The 14,598-nt window shown below is 44.3% G+C and overlaps 1 protein-coding gene across 9 annotated transcripts in view; it reads left to right on the top strand.

Annotated features, from left to right (window-relative positions):
• Positions 1-14,598, top strand: part of KCNMA1 (potassium calcium-activated channel subfamily M alpha 1) — a 767,665-nt gene that overhangs the window by 499,255 nt on the left and 253,812 nt on the right. For all 9 annotated transcript variants that reach the window (XM_042240721.1, XM_042240720.1, XM_042240724.2 and 6 more), the window contains 2 exon segments: positions 6,497-6,572; positions 13,418-13,493. In XM_042240721.1, the coding sequence (XP_042096655.1) occupies positions 6,497-6,572; positions 13,418-13,493 (152 nt within the window).

Below are 14,598 nucleotides of genomic sequence, written 5' to 3'. Positions count from 1 at the left end.
ATAATACATGTGCACATGGAATTTAAATAGCTGGTCTCTAAAGCTGGCATAGCAAGCTAGGCTCCATGGCTTATTTATTTGCATATAATTTTACTGGAATATAGTCACATGCATTCATTTACATGTCATTTACAGCAGAGTGGGTAGTTGTGATAGAACCTAAAATATTTACTATCCGTCCATTTATAGAAAAAGTTTGAAATGCTTCTCAACCATAATGGCTCATTTGGATCATCTCAGAGCTTTAAAATTCCCTCTGCCTGACTGTACCTCAGACCCATCAAGTCAAAATTGAGGAGAAGGAAATGAGACCCGGGTATTAATAATTCTTAAAGCTTCCCAGGGGATTTAGATATGCAGCCAAGGTTCAGAACCAGCACCCTGAAAGTACAGAGGGAAAATGTGCGTGCATTTTAAAAAAATCTATTTTTATGATGGAAATGGAAATTTTTGAATATCAAAGAAACAATATTGGAAGTCTGATACATTTGACCATATAGCAAACTTTGGAATTCCGGGGGAAAAGACACCTTAAATAAATTTTAGACTTAGGGGAAAAAAAAACTTTGAGCAAAGTTAAAAGAATGGTGAACTGTGGGAGAAAATATACAACATATATTCTCATTATGATAGTTCAAATATAGTAATAAGATGAGTACACAGATAATCTGGCAGAGACTACTATAAACCACTTTGAAAAAGAAAGTAAAACAATTAGTGGTTCTATGAGAACACAGTTAATTTCATTTGTTAACTTAGAAAAACAAAATGAAACAGCGATAAGCTCTGTTTGGGATTACATGTGTGCGTGCTCGAGTCACTCAGTCACGTCTGACTCTGTGTGACCCCATGGGCTGTAGCCCACCCAGACTCCTCCATTCATGGGATTTCCCTGGCAAGAATACTGGAATGGGTTGCCATGTCCTCCTCCAGGGGATCTTCCCAATCCAGGGATTGGACCCACATCTTCTCATGTCTCCTGCCCTGGCACCTGCGTTGGCAGGTGGATTCTTTACCACTGTGCCACCTGGGAAGCCCCTCTGTTTGGGGTTGGCGCCTGTCAAATTGAGACTCCTACTTTCATTCTTTTCCTCCCTTCTCTTCATTTCCTTCCTTTTGTCTTTTCTTTATCAACACACTGACTCTGGTGGGATTGTAGGCAAAGAGCATTTCCCCTCTGATGGAAATGTGAATTGTTGGGAGAGTTTGGCAGGAGGATCACAAGTGCTGTAAGTGCGGACTTGAGTGCTGATATTTACAAGTGGAACCGGTTGGCCGACCACGCCTGTTTCAGGGCAGTGGTTACAAGCTTGGGCTATATGGCATTACACAAATGTGGAATGAAACCTGGCTGTGTTACTTACACACTGTGTACTGGACACACTCTCTTGTCTGTTTATTCTTAGCTGTTTTCTCATGTTGTATGAATTAAATAAGATACAGCTAAAGGGTTAGGCATGCAGAAGTAATTAAAACTAACATAGGATCAATCATAATAGATTTACCTCATTGCCAACATCATCATTTCGCCAAATAATTGAAAGTAACAGGAATGCTATGTACTCTGTGTGTGTGTGTGAATCTTTATCGGCTTTCTATTTTGTCTTCTTTACTCTTCTTTGAAATTGTGAGCAATAATATGCTGCTTCACAATTCCACAGCTTCATGTGATGAAATTACTGTTCGTTTAGGATTTCCAGTGTGCTCGGCATGCTTCTGCAGAGTCCTTGGGCTTCTGGACCATGCCTCCAGGGCAGGTTTCAGTGCTATCACTGGGAGAGAAGGGAGCTAGGATGGGGTGGGGGGCTAGGCTTCCGTGCGGCTGCATCAGAGGCCTCGTCACCCCCCTGCAGTCCTGCAGCTGGAGAGCCCTTCAGCATCGCTCCAGACCCAGGCGAGGTGGCAGACCTTTGTCCCCACATCCACCAGCCGTGGGGGCCACCCTGGTGATGGGTGTGACTGTGGGCAAGGTCACTCTTCAGGAGCCAGTGGTGAATAAAGATCCCTGGAAAAAGGATCTGGGCTGCGCCCCACAGCAGCCTCTACTGCCCATGCTTGTTATTCATTTCATACAGTCTCAGAGTTCACATAGGATTCTTGTTTTTAGTCATTAGTGTGATGAGCTTGTCATTTTTTCCTTTTAATATGTGGGGTACCTATGTCTAGGTAATGCCCCTTTCCTAACCAATACAGAGTACAGAAAAAGAAAAGCCCATTTTTACTACTTAAGCATATACTAGGGAGTATGTAGAGAAGTTTACTGTATTTGGATAGTTTAAAGGAACTGGCTCGTGGAACAATGTAGACTTTTGGAGGGCATAATTAACATTTCATTTTCTTCACAACTCTGTTATGGCTGTTTTCTGTCTCCTAAAAATATAATTTTATTTCAGAGAAATTTTACCTTATGTAGACTAAATTATGAGAATATAATGTCATAAAGCAAAGGAGATGAATATTTGTTGCTTAGGCATTGCCCTTTCCACTGTTTCCTTTTCTTGGCCTCGTTATGGAATGTGAGGTTGCTGTCCATTCTCTTTCAGGACCTCTCTGGGTTCAGCAGCATGACCGTGGGTCAAGGCTCTTTCCTGGTTGGGCTCCTTCTTACTTCCTAAATGCCAGCCCTGGCCTCTGTCAAGTGAACCTTCAGAGGTCATGGCTTTTCCCTCTAGTAGACAGTGTGTAATCTCAGGGTTCCACAAGTGGAGCAGCTAATCTTTAGCTCTCTGCTGTCTAATTCTTTCTCAGAAGTCTGATTCATTCAGTTCAATTCAAGCGTTTGCTGAGTAGCCACCTTATGCCAGGCACTATTTTAGGTACGTGGGATACAGCCGTGAACAAAATAAACATCAGTCCCTCTCCTCCTAGAGGTGGCGCTATAGATAAGGAGACAGAAGGTGAATTATGTAAGTAATTGTGCTTCATGCTGGGGAGAAAAGTCAAACAGGCAAGTGGAATGAAGAGTTTTTTGGGGGTGGGTAGGGTTGTAGGGGGAATTGTGCTTTTAGACAGCATAGCCAGGGAAGGTCTCACTGAGAAAGTTAACGCTGATCAAACACTTGAAGGAGGTGAGTGAGTGCACCATTTGGGCAACAACTTTCCAGGCAGAGGGAAGAGTATGTGCAAAGGCCCTGAGGCAGGTTCACCGAGGAAGACATTCAGCTGAGAGGTTAAGTATTGATATTAACAGCATAAAAGGGAGGAGGGGGTCAGCAGGTCTGGAAAGAATGAGGACTGGCCTTGCTTTAGGTCCTTGAGGGACTTTGACTTCTACTCTCTGTGGAATGGGCACGTTGGAGGATTTTGAGCAGAGGGGCGGCATGACCCATTTTAGCTGGTGACAGGCTCTCTGGCTGCCCTGCTGAGGACTGACCACAAAGTGTCCAGCGGGGAAAGCAGTTAGGGAGCTGTTGTGATGTGTGGCCTGGAAGATCAACACTCCAGACCATGCATTTCTCCAGAGTGTCTAGCGTAATCTGAGGAGAGCATGTAGACTGATTTTTAAAAAATATTTATTTATTTATTCATCTTGGCTGCCTCAGGGGTTAGTTGTGGCACATGGCCTTAGTTGCTCTGCAGCATGTGGGATCTTAGTTCCCAGACCAGGGATTGAACCTGCATCCCATGCATTGCAAGGCAGACTCTTAACCACTGGACCACCAGGAAGTCCTAACACTGATTTGTTTCTTAACCTGGGTAGAATATTGTTTCTCATTTGCACTAGTGAAGCCTCATGCTGTGATAGTGACCAGCACAAGGCGGTCAAGTAACCAAAGCCCACAGTTGTTTAGTATGTAAGAATGTTTCTCCTGCATCACCCCGAGCCCCTTTGACAGGGAGACCTTTGTCCTGCGTCTCCATCCTGGGCTCTCCTCTTCTCCTGAGAACCAGCTTGTTTTCCTCTTTCGTACATTATTAATCCTAGAGTGTCTTCCTGCTTGCTCTCCTTAGGAAAGTGCTCAAACCCAGGTCTCCAGTTTACAGCCAGTGAGAGGACAGGGCCTAGTGACTGCAGCATTCTTTTTTTCCTTACCTTTATTTTCACACACTTATTTTTCTGAGTTGCTTTAAAATGTGACAAGCGACCAACAAATAACATAGGCTACAAAAGGCATTGCTTCACGATAAAGAAAGATATGCCGTCGAAAGTGTGGGTCATTTGTATTCTATTTTTGTTTCCATAAATGAAAATTCACTCACACACAAATTTTCCAGGATGAAATTATCAGTGGCTAACACATCACTGAAACATCCTTATATCCTGACTGGTTTCAGTGCTAACTGCCAGTCCTTGCCCATGTCGAGCTTCTGAATGTGCTATTATTTTATCTCCCAGCGGTATGTGACAGTGATGCTGGAGTCAGATCAGCCATCCAGGTTGGGCTGGGTGCTTAGAACCAGTGGGAACGTTTATTTTAAAAACTCACTTTTCAGCCTGCCCCTCTGCCCATTGTGATTTAATAAGACTTAAGAACATCTTTGCAAACATTTCATACAAACAATACATTTTCTGAAAACTTGGATATTTGAAAGTATTTTTTGTTGCCTTTATTACTGTTGAACAACTACTTGACAGGGTATAAAAATCTTGGGTCAGACTCTCTTTGTTTTAAAATTCTGAGTTTTGCTCAATTGTCATTTAACACTTACTGATATATAATAAAATCTTAGTTGCATTAATTATAACCCTCTCCCCCACCCTCATCACTGTGATTTTTTAATATTTTCATTTATTTTAATGCTTACAATTTGAAGGATACGAATAGGTGATTTCTTGGTGTCAGTCTTACAGAGCCGGTCATGCATTTTGCCTTGCACTCCTATGATGTCCTGGCCATTATTTATGATCTGCGTGTCGTCTGTGCTTCCCCTTGGAACACATTTCACTCGTAGGTTGGGTCTCTGTAATCTCCACTTCGTTTCTGTTCCCTTACGTTTCATCTTTTCCCCTCCCTTTTCTTGTGCTTTCTGCCTCGTGAGACGGCGCCTCCGTTTTGCCCTCTGCCTCAGTTTTCAGCAGTGTGAAGTCCACCTTTCATCAGCTCAGTTAGGACTGTGTTTTGGGCTCTGGAGCCTTTTGTTTCATCCACATCCCTTCTCATCTCTGCACTTTCTTGTTTAATAAAAGTAAGATGAATATCATTCAGAACAGAAGGCCGATGTTTTCTGAAAAATCCTCTGTCCATGAAGTTAAATCCTTTTAGATGAGAAATTTTCCTTTTGAGCCACATCCTTTCGTCCTTCTGTCTGTGTGCTTTATGTTAGTTTTTTCTTTCACCTTATGCTTGAATGAAGAATCGTCTATCTGGGCCCAGTGTGGAGCCATTTAGGAGAACACCTCTGATCTGTCTTCTTTCCTTGATTCACCCTGGGGTCATAAGAGAATCACCACAGCCTCTTCTCTCTGCTCTGCACACCTTCCCCGTTTGCTGCCTCAGATAAGGCGCCAAATAAAGTCTCACCCACTGGCTCTGAGCTAACCATTCACAGTTCAGCCCACTCTGTGCACAGCTCCACGCACGACATATGGGGCAGCTTAATAAAATGCTCTCAGAAAATACGCACAAGAACTTATCCCCTTGAGAGCAGGTGTGATGTGGAAAGTGTCCCAGAGCTGCGATAATCAGTATTTTGTGAACAGTACTCTTGCAAGACTGCCAAGCTTCAAAGTCCTGTGCCACTCAGATTGCTTTTGACTCACTAATTTGATCTCAACAGAAATACATTTTACTCATGGCTATTAAAACCCAACAATAATTTGTATTTCCTTGAATCTTCAGTTGGGTCTTCCTTCCCCTTTTCCCTCTCTCTCTTCGCATGTAGAAACACTGCTTCTTCTTCATTCAAGAGAGGTTGCTGATTTCTGAAGAAGAAGCATTTATCTTGACATTCAGTAAAATGGAATTTTAGAAGTTTTGAATCCTGAAGTTATGGGGTGTGAGATCTTATTGATTTGAGGTTTTTTGTTTTTGTTTTTTTTGATTGGGAGGAAAATATAGAACTTTGTGGGAAACAGATAACACCATGGGCTGTGCTCTTCATTTTATCAGGACTGAAGATAAAAATTGAAAGGAAATTCACCAAAGAGGTGAGGTTATCCGATTTGTTCCTAATCTGCTCTTAGCACAAGGGTTACGCTGAGCTATTCCCAGTATTTTTCAGAGACAGAATCCTCTCAAACAGCTGTGTAACTTAGACACAGAGCTTTAAATCGGAGATGGACACGAGAGAGCTCAGTGAACTGGGCTCTCCCCACCAGAAAGCCCTCTGCTCTGGCTCCACACAGGCCCCCTTTAATGGGAATGTCAGGTTACCAGCTGAGATTAAGCCAGTCAAGATCAGGATGAAGGACTACATCCAAGGTACTGGGTGGTTCAGTCTTCTGCAGGAATTTCGTGTCCCCGCAACCTTGGCAGCTCGAAATCCAGCAGCAGAGTGTGGCCATTAAAACTACACATTGGAAATAATGCAGCTCTAATTTCATTTCTCTTTCCAGGTTTGAGATTTTTAAGAGCTCTCAGGCTGATCCAGTTTTCAGAAATTTTACAGTTTCTGAATATCCTGAAAACAAGGTGAGATGTTCTTTCTCCTATTTTTTTTTTTTCCTCCTTCTGGTCCCCAGTGCTAAGCTGTAAATATCAGGTGTATTTGCTTTCATTACGATAAAATTAGCATTCTTTTGTGCACAGAGACAATGCTCCAATCCAGAAATCCAGGGAGAGCCTAGCGTTGGATCTTGTGTGGGGCAGGGAACTCTGTGAAGAGAAGAGAAAGGGCCGTGTATGTGGGGAGTAGAGACAGTTTGGGGGCACCACGTGGGGTTGCTTGGGCACCAGCCACAGCATCGGGGAGAGAGGAGCGCAGTGGGTGAGGGATAGGTCTGCTCACTGATTGGGAAGTCCTTGCTCACAGGTTTTAAATCACCCCTTTATTACATCACTAAATAAGAAATTGAACCTGGCTATAAAAGCAGGGGAAGCAATGCTCTTTGAGAGGCGATCACAAACCTCATACGGCAAACAGAAAATCATTTCATTTCAAAGTACATTCTGGATGTTCACTTTATAGCCCGTGTAGCCCCTGGGGCTTGCTCTGTGAATTGCCTTCTGGGGAATACCTAAAAACCTCCTGCTGAAGGCACCATGACTGCTTCTGTTAACTGTGTTATGATCTGGAAAACACTACTGGACCAGGAGAAAAAAATTCCCCAGAGACCCTTTTCCTGATGACCTGCAGGTTCTCAGAGCTGGCCTGAAACCAGGGCTGCCTTGATGAATAAACTAATAAAAGAGGTTGGACGTCTTTTAATGGAGAATAAGTACAGGTCATAAATTTCTCTCATAGGAAATTACACTTTGAGAAACTCACTGCTAATGTTCCATTTCCTCTTCAGTTGGCCTTAGCGTGTTTGATAAATGATGAAAAACAGGACACCTCCGAGTTTGTGATTTATAATTAATACACCTGCACTCGGGGCGGGGGGGGGGGGGGGGGGAGCGCGAGGGGGACTTGGACTTAGCATTGTTTTCCCAGTAACTGAGGCTGGGACTCAACTTCCGGAATATGTCACCTCCAACAAGTGTGACAGGCTATTGGCTTTCCTCTTAGGGTCTTAGTGGTTTTCGTTTATTTTTGTTTGTTTTAATTCCAGATTGATTTCCCCTTGCTAACTATTCGTCTGTGTGAATGGGGGAATAAATTCACTTTCTGTTAGTCAAGATAAAAAGAAAATGAGCATCGAATGCCATGGACGTCATCTACAGTGTGTTCCAGCACCCTTGCTTTCATAATCCTGGGCTCAGAATTTGTTGGTGCTCCATTGTGTGTACTACTATTAATATAGGATGAATATTGTTAGTCTTCATATTTCTTCTGAGTGACAGTAACCTTCATTTCTACCATTTTATGACTCTTGTGTGCAATGGACCCATATTACTCTTGAAATTAAAATGATTGACAAAGCTAGCCATCCCTCAGGTTTGCCTATATCATATTTGCTACACTGGTTTTTAAAGGTAGACTTGGCGAGGACCCAGTGCGGATCACAGGGGCTGTATTTAAGAGACACTCATGGGGATGGTGTTATATGGAGCTATCCACACTGTCTAACATGGTAGAGTGCCTCTGTCTCCCTGTTTCGTGATTACTTATTCAGGAGTCTTTTAATCCTCGGACCCCAGCATTTTAAGAAGGTGCCATCACTCCGAGGAATAACACAGAAAGAACTATGTTCTCACCTTCCTTGTACTCCATGCAAATCCTTTCTGGACTTAGGAGAATGATAAGCCATCTGTTTAAATATCCTTTTCTGAGCTTTTGCCAAGAGATCCACCAATTTCCCACTTCTTGGGATGGGGGGGTGGGGGGCGCAAACTTTCGTTTAGATGTAGGAAATAGTACTGGCATCCCTTGGGGAAACAGTGCTCCTGAGAACTCTACAATTAAGGCGGTTCCTTCTCCCAGTGCAGAGGAGGGGAATAACTGAAGCGATGAGTGAGGGTAAGAGGTGACTTTCTAAGTTGGGAGAGTCATGAGGTGGCGGGCTACCATGGAATCTGCCATCTTAAGCCCCAAACATTTTCCCAGCATCCCACTTCCCACGGAATTAAACTCCTCTGTCATTGGAGGATGGTTTCCATCTCAGCCTCACACTTGGAATTGTCCCACTTCCTTTGGCTTATGGTCACAACCGTGTGAGTAGGTCAGTTCAAGCCTGAATCGAGCACCCATCTGTGCAGCAGTGAGAGGGTGCCAGGATTGAGTTCTGCTTTCTGAGAGCCCCTGAGGGAGGGAGAGCCAACTATGGTTGGTACTGGGGTGCAGACCTTGGGAGGCATAGCGGAGAATAGTTAAGTAAGTCTCAGCTTGAGTTAGGGGCAGTCAAGGATCTTTTCAAGGCAAAGAGGGTGTCTTCAGTAAGCCTTGTAGACAGACAGGTGTCATCTTGGTGAGGCTGGAGACTGGGCATGTGAGAGGGAGGGAGGGTGCAGCTGACTTCCAGTCATGGCAGCTGCAAAAGGAAAGTAAGTGAGAGAAGAGAGCCCTTGGAGGAACTTCCCTGATGACTCAGTGGTAAAGAACCTGCCTGCCAGTGCAGGAGATGTGAGTTCAATCCCTGGGTCAGGAAGATCCCCTGGAGGAAGGCATGGTAACCTACTCCAATATTCTTGCCCGGGAAATCCCATGGACAGGGGAGCCTGGTGGGCTACAGTCTGTGGGGTCACAAAGAGTTGGACACGACTTAGTGACTAGACAACCACAACAACTATTCTAGCGTGTCACTTATTTCCCACATAGTATTCCATGGTATGTACAATACTTACCATCATTTACCTAAACAACACACTTTTTTTTTTTTTAACATTTTGGAAACTGAAACCACTGTACTACCTAAATGGCCTCAGAAATGGCTCCAAGTTTAAAGTCCTTTAAAAGAATATTCAATACAGAGACTTGCAGGCAGAGCCCACATCATGAAGGCTCTCAGATGTCATGAATTCCACGTGGAAATTGTGTGGAAGGTGGGTGGGTTTGAAACATCTAAGCCATCGATGTTTAGATGTCAGGGGGGCAGTTGTCCAGGCATTGGTAACAGGGACTGGCCTTTGAAGAGCGAGAGAGATTGAACTGTATTTAAGGCGTAGAATTGACAGAACTTGAATTGGCTTCACCTTGTGCCTTAATAGCTCAGTCCCTTCGTCCCCGTGGGATACAGTGCAGTTGACTTTGAGGGGGCTTCACACCTGTCTGGCAAATGTAACAATGAAACAAGCTAAAGACATTGGTACCTATCTGTATTCTCAGCCAGAAGCAGAGGGGAAGATACTAATCAACCGGAACTGGGACGAATTTGTGTTTCTCTCTGGAAGGAGGATGACATTTTCAGTGTCAACCAAAACATGTCCTGGTAAATTCACTGAGCAAAGATAACCCCCGTGGTTCTATGCTTTTAGTGATGATCTTGGAAAGAGATGGACATTCATTATTCCAGTATCTACAGAGACACACACCATCTCTCTCTCTCTCTTTCTCCCTCAGTATCTACAGAGTCCTGAGAAAGGTCTCTGATCTGTAAAAACAGGATGGTCTCTGTGTCTGCCCGTGTATAATGATTCATAATCTGCTTTCGTGGCTAGTGAGAACTCATGGGCCAGGGGCCCAGAAACAGTAACAGAAAACACAAAAGTGAAGTTAGGCTATCAGGCAGAGATCACACTTTTTATCCCTTATCACGAGAATGCTAGGATCTGAATTGTTCCAATCACTCTCATCCTTAGGACCTTAGGGTTCAGTCCAGACTTCTGGACTTGGCCCTCAAGTCTTTATCTCCAGTGTCCACGCAGAGCCCACAGACCTGCCCTGCAACCCTTTTCCTCCTTCCAGGGAGCTCTTTGCAACCTGGTGAGGTTCAATTTTAGAATATGGAGAGAGTGCACCAAGAGTTAATCTTGTATCTCTTGCATAGAGCTTTTAGATGATTGCCTGGTCATAGAGGTTAATTTGAAAAGCAAATCCTAATACTGGGGATCTGTAATAATGCAGATGCCATAAAAATAATCAGATTTCAGTGCTTAATAGACTCTTTCAGCAACAATGATTAAATGTTCTCTACACAACAGAGAGCTCCCTTAAGTGCTATTAATATCACTGTGACAATCACTTAGAGATTAATAATCACCATATTAGGTCATTTTCCAAAGCACCACGAGGCCTGGAGACTCCCATAGTTTTAATATCTCAAGAGGGCTCTGCACAGTTCTTGTTGGGACACTGCTTTGTTCCAGCATCCAGGACTATGTAAGTGAGTCACCTCAGCACTTAATTATCTTCTGAGAAGCTGAACAACACAGGCATCCCTGAGATCTCTTTCTTTGCTACTGATTACCTGTTCCTCGTGAGTCTCTCACTCCGCAGTGTTGATGTACCTCAGAGGAGGCTTTTACTTTATTCTGGCCTCCCCTTGAGAAACTGGTTGGGCAGTGGATATGGTGGTAACCTCTCTCCTCTCTGGGGCAGTGCCCTCTGACCCTCTTCATATCCTATACAAGAGAGTGGGGGAGTCACAGCTTTGCTTTCACGACAAGGAGGACTTTCTGGTGGACCCCAGCCTGTGATTCTTGTTGTATAATGTAGTGGGCAAAAGGGAAGTCTTTGGGGCCAAACTGCCTGGGTTCAAATCCCAACTCTGCTGCCTCCTACTTGTGTGAACTTGGGTCAGTTTCTTAACCTTGGGACCAACTCATAGAGTCTTTATGAAGATTAGATGAATTAATATACATGAAGATTAGATGAATTAATAACATGGCAGTGCGCATGGTAAATCCTGTGAGAGAGCTGTGCTAGCCATTCTTATTAGGGTTGATCTTAAACTCTCAGAATTCCAGTCGTTTGTTTTCCTTTGAGAAAGAGGTGGAAGGGGTCAGAGATCAATCTGTGAAGTCCGATGGGCTGAACCAGCCTGTGGGCAGTGTTACACCCCTCTGGGAAGACTGAAAAAGATAGAAAATAGGGTTCTTTTCTGCACGATGCAGTTGGGAACACAAGAGAGTCAACTAGAAGTGTAAAAGCGATGGCTTAAGAGAGTGGGATTGGCGTCCAATGATTAGCTGGAGATGAAAGAGCCACAGGTCGCCTTGTATTGCCAGTGGGTAGAGTTGCTTTAAGGAGGAAGCACGGGCTGTACCAAGCTTTGGAGAAAGGGAAATATTCAGTAGCTGGGGAGGGCTTTCAAGCTGAGTCATAGCGTGAACAAAGACTTGGCAGATATTTTTGGCTTGGATAGGAGTTGCAAGAGTTTATGTAGAAGAATAGTGGTGGGAGAATCTGAAACTTCAGCGGGTGTGGACGGAGGCAGTGTAGACATAGTGTTTTAGTCCACGAGGGCCCTTGGACAGGGGAACAACCCCCTGGCAGCAGTGGTTGAGGAGCTGTACAGCCAGTGGGAGTAAACGGGGTGAAGGCAGGTAGGAAGAATGCAGAGGGGAGACCAGCTCACTCTGTGCAAATTCTTAGAGGCCCTACTGTGTGCCAGGGACTCTCCACTCCCCAGCTTCTGGCCGACAAGGCCTCTACTCTCAGGGAGCTAGATGTCTAGTGAGTTCCAGTTGATCTTCTCAAAGAACACCAGTGCAAGCTGAAATTTTTAGGTGTAAGATTGTTAGGGAATAGGATATGCCTACAGCCCCAGAGTCCCACTCCCCGGCTGGCATATTGATTACAAAGGGAACCTGGTGCCTCTCAGTGGCGCCACCTGGGGCTCCCACAGATACCAAGTGACTGAACCTGGTGTAACAGTTGAAATTTCCTGATGTAATGCCATCCCAGGCAGGTATTCGCAACAGATGTATTGAAACAGGATCTTGTCAGGGGGCAACAGTCAGACAAATCCAGAATATGGAACTTTCTGGATAACAGCAGGCTTGGCTGCATAGAAAATAAAATAATCACAGAAAGACATAATAAAAAGGGTGTGTGTATGTGTGTGTGTGGCGGGGGGGGGGGGCGGGGGGGGGGGGGGGGGGGGGGGGGGGGGGGGGGGGGGGGGCGTGTTATATACAGATTAAAGGAGAATAAAGCAGCGAATGGAAAATACATAGCCTATGGGCCAGTCAGCCCACTGCCTGTCTTTGTAAATAAAGTTTTATTGGAACACAGCCACAGCTAATTCCTTTACAGGTCTCCTGTGTATAGTTGCAACAGAGTCTTTATGTCCCAGCAAAGCCTGGATATTTACTGTCTGTCCCTTTGTTAGAAAAGTTTCCTGACTCCTAGATTAAAGCCACATAATAGTCAAGTGCAGCACGTTATTATCTCTTACTTCCTTAGGGTGAAAACCTGAGAGCGTCAATAAGCCTCGTTTTGGAGCAGCTGCAGAAATCTAGCTTGGGAGTGAATATTAGATGACATTACTGAATGTGTTAATTTCCTTGGGTAGGACAATTGGACTATGATTATTTTACATTGTGTCCTTCTTAGGTGTTGAGCGCTGAAGAGTTTATAAGGTTGTGTCGTGATGTCTACAACGTGCTTGTAAATGGTTTCATCCAGAAAAAAAAGAGAAAGAGAGAGAAAATATACAGATAAAGCCAATGTGTCAAAATGTTAGGTGAAGGGCATCTCAGTGTTTATTACACCCGTCTTTCACTATTTCTGTAGACATAAAAATGTTCAAAGTAAATATTAATAAAAAAAAATTTTAAACAACCAGAGGGGTTTATTTAGGGACTCCTTTCAGCAACTCGGATGTCATCTTCCTACAGGCTCCAGCCTGAACTACATTTGCTGCTTTATGACGCAGGAACACTGGGGGCTGAGGGGTGGGCTGCCTCCTCCTTAAAGGGGCACTGTTGCTCTGGAAGCCACTCCCAACAGGGTCTTCTGTAACTTGGGGATCTTGCTTTTTGTCTCTTTTGCACAGTAATTCCATCAAGCTGGTGAATCTGCTCTCCATTTTCATCAGCACGTGGCTCACAGCAGCCGGGTTCATCCATTTGGTAAGTATCCTTGAAGATGCTTCCGTTCTGACTTTTCTGGAAGAAGACCCTCTCAAAGTCATTTTATTACCTGGGAGACAAACTTCAGCCCTGCTGGAGAATGCATAAAAAGGAAAAACAACCACACAAGTTGTCTAGGTTCCAACCCTTTTACCCCAAACTAGTTCCAAATGGTGAGTCATGTTCACACTCTAAACCTGTGTTTTTCAGCTCACCTGTATAGCTGGGGCAGGGGCTTCCGTAAAAATTTTAAAATTTTTAAAATTTTTATTCTGTCTGCAATAACCCCGGAAAACCACAAGATGGCGGTGCTTCCTAAGCAATCACTGGAAAAGGTTGGCGACCAGGTTGGAAGTCTGATCCCCATCTCCTGAAGTGAAGTGAAAGTTCCTCAGTCGTGTCCGACTCTTTGCGACCCCATGGACCATGTAGTCCGTGGAATTCTCCAGGCCAGAATACTGGAGTGGGAAGCATTGTTACCTACCTCCCATGGGGATTTTTGTGATTAGCATTCAAAGGAAAACGTCTGAGCTTTAACTCAGTTACTGGATCTGATATTTCCCCACCCTACCCACCCATTCCCTTCTCCAGGGGATCTTCCCAGCCCAGGGATCGAACCCTGGTCTCCCGCATTGCAGGTGGATTCCTTACCAGCTGAGCCACACATCTCTTAGTAAGTAACAAATAACAGATTCTTCAGTTTCTCTTCACTTTCCCCTTATAAGGGCTTCCTTGTGGCTCAGCTGGTAAAGAATCTGCCTGCAGTGTGGGAGACTTGGGTTCTATCCCTGGGTTGGGAAGATCCCCTGGAGAAGGGAATGGCTTCCCACTCCAGTATTCTGGCCTGGAGAATTCCGTGGATTGTATAGTACACGGGTCGCAAATAGTCGGACACAAATGAGCAGCTTTTGCTCATTCCCCCTTACAAAAAGGCCTCTTTGATTCTTTTGCTTGATTACCTGTCAAGTTATTTTGCATCTCAAAAATGTTAATTCTTTTAAATTAACAACTCACTGAAAGCCTTATATTGTGAAGTCAAGCTGTACTCACAGTCCCAGGGCAGATTTCTGCCTGCTTTTAGAGAGTATAGCTATTTTGAGACGTA

This window comes from Ovis aries, chromosome 25 (assembly GCF_016772045.2).
Source record: "Ovis aries strain OAR_USU_Benz2616 breed Rambouillet chromosome 25, ARS-UI_Ramb_v3.0, whole genome shotgun sequence".
Lineage (NCBI taxonomy): Eukaryota > Metazoa > Chordata > Mammalia > Artiodactyla > Bovidae > Ovis > Ovis aries.
Note: the sequence above shows the minus strand (reverse complement) of the source record. Positions and strands in the feature narration are given on the sequence as shown.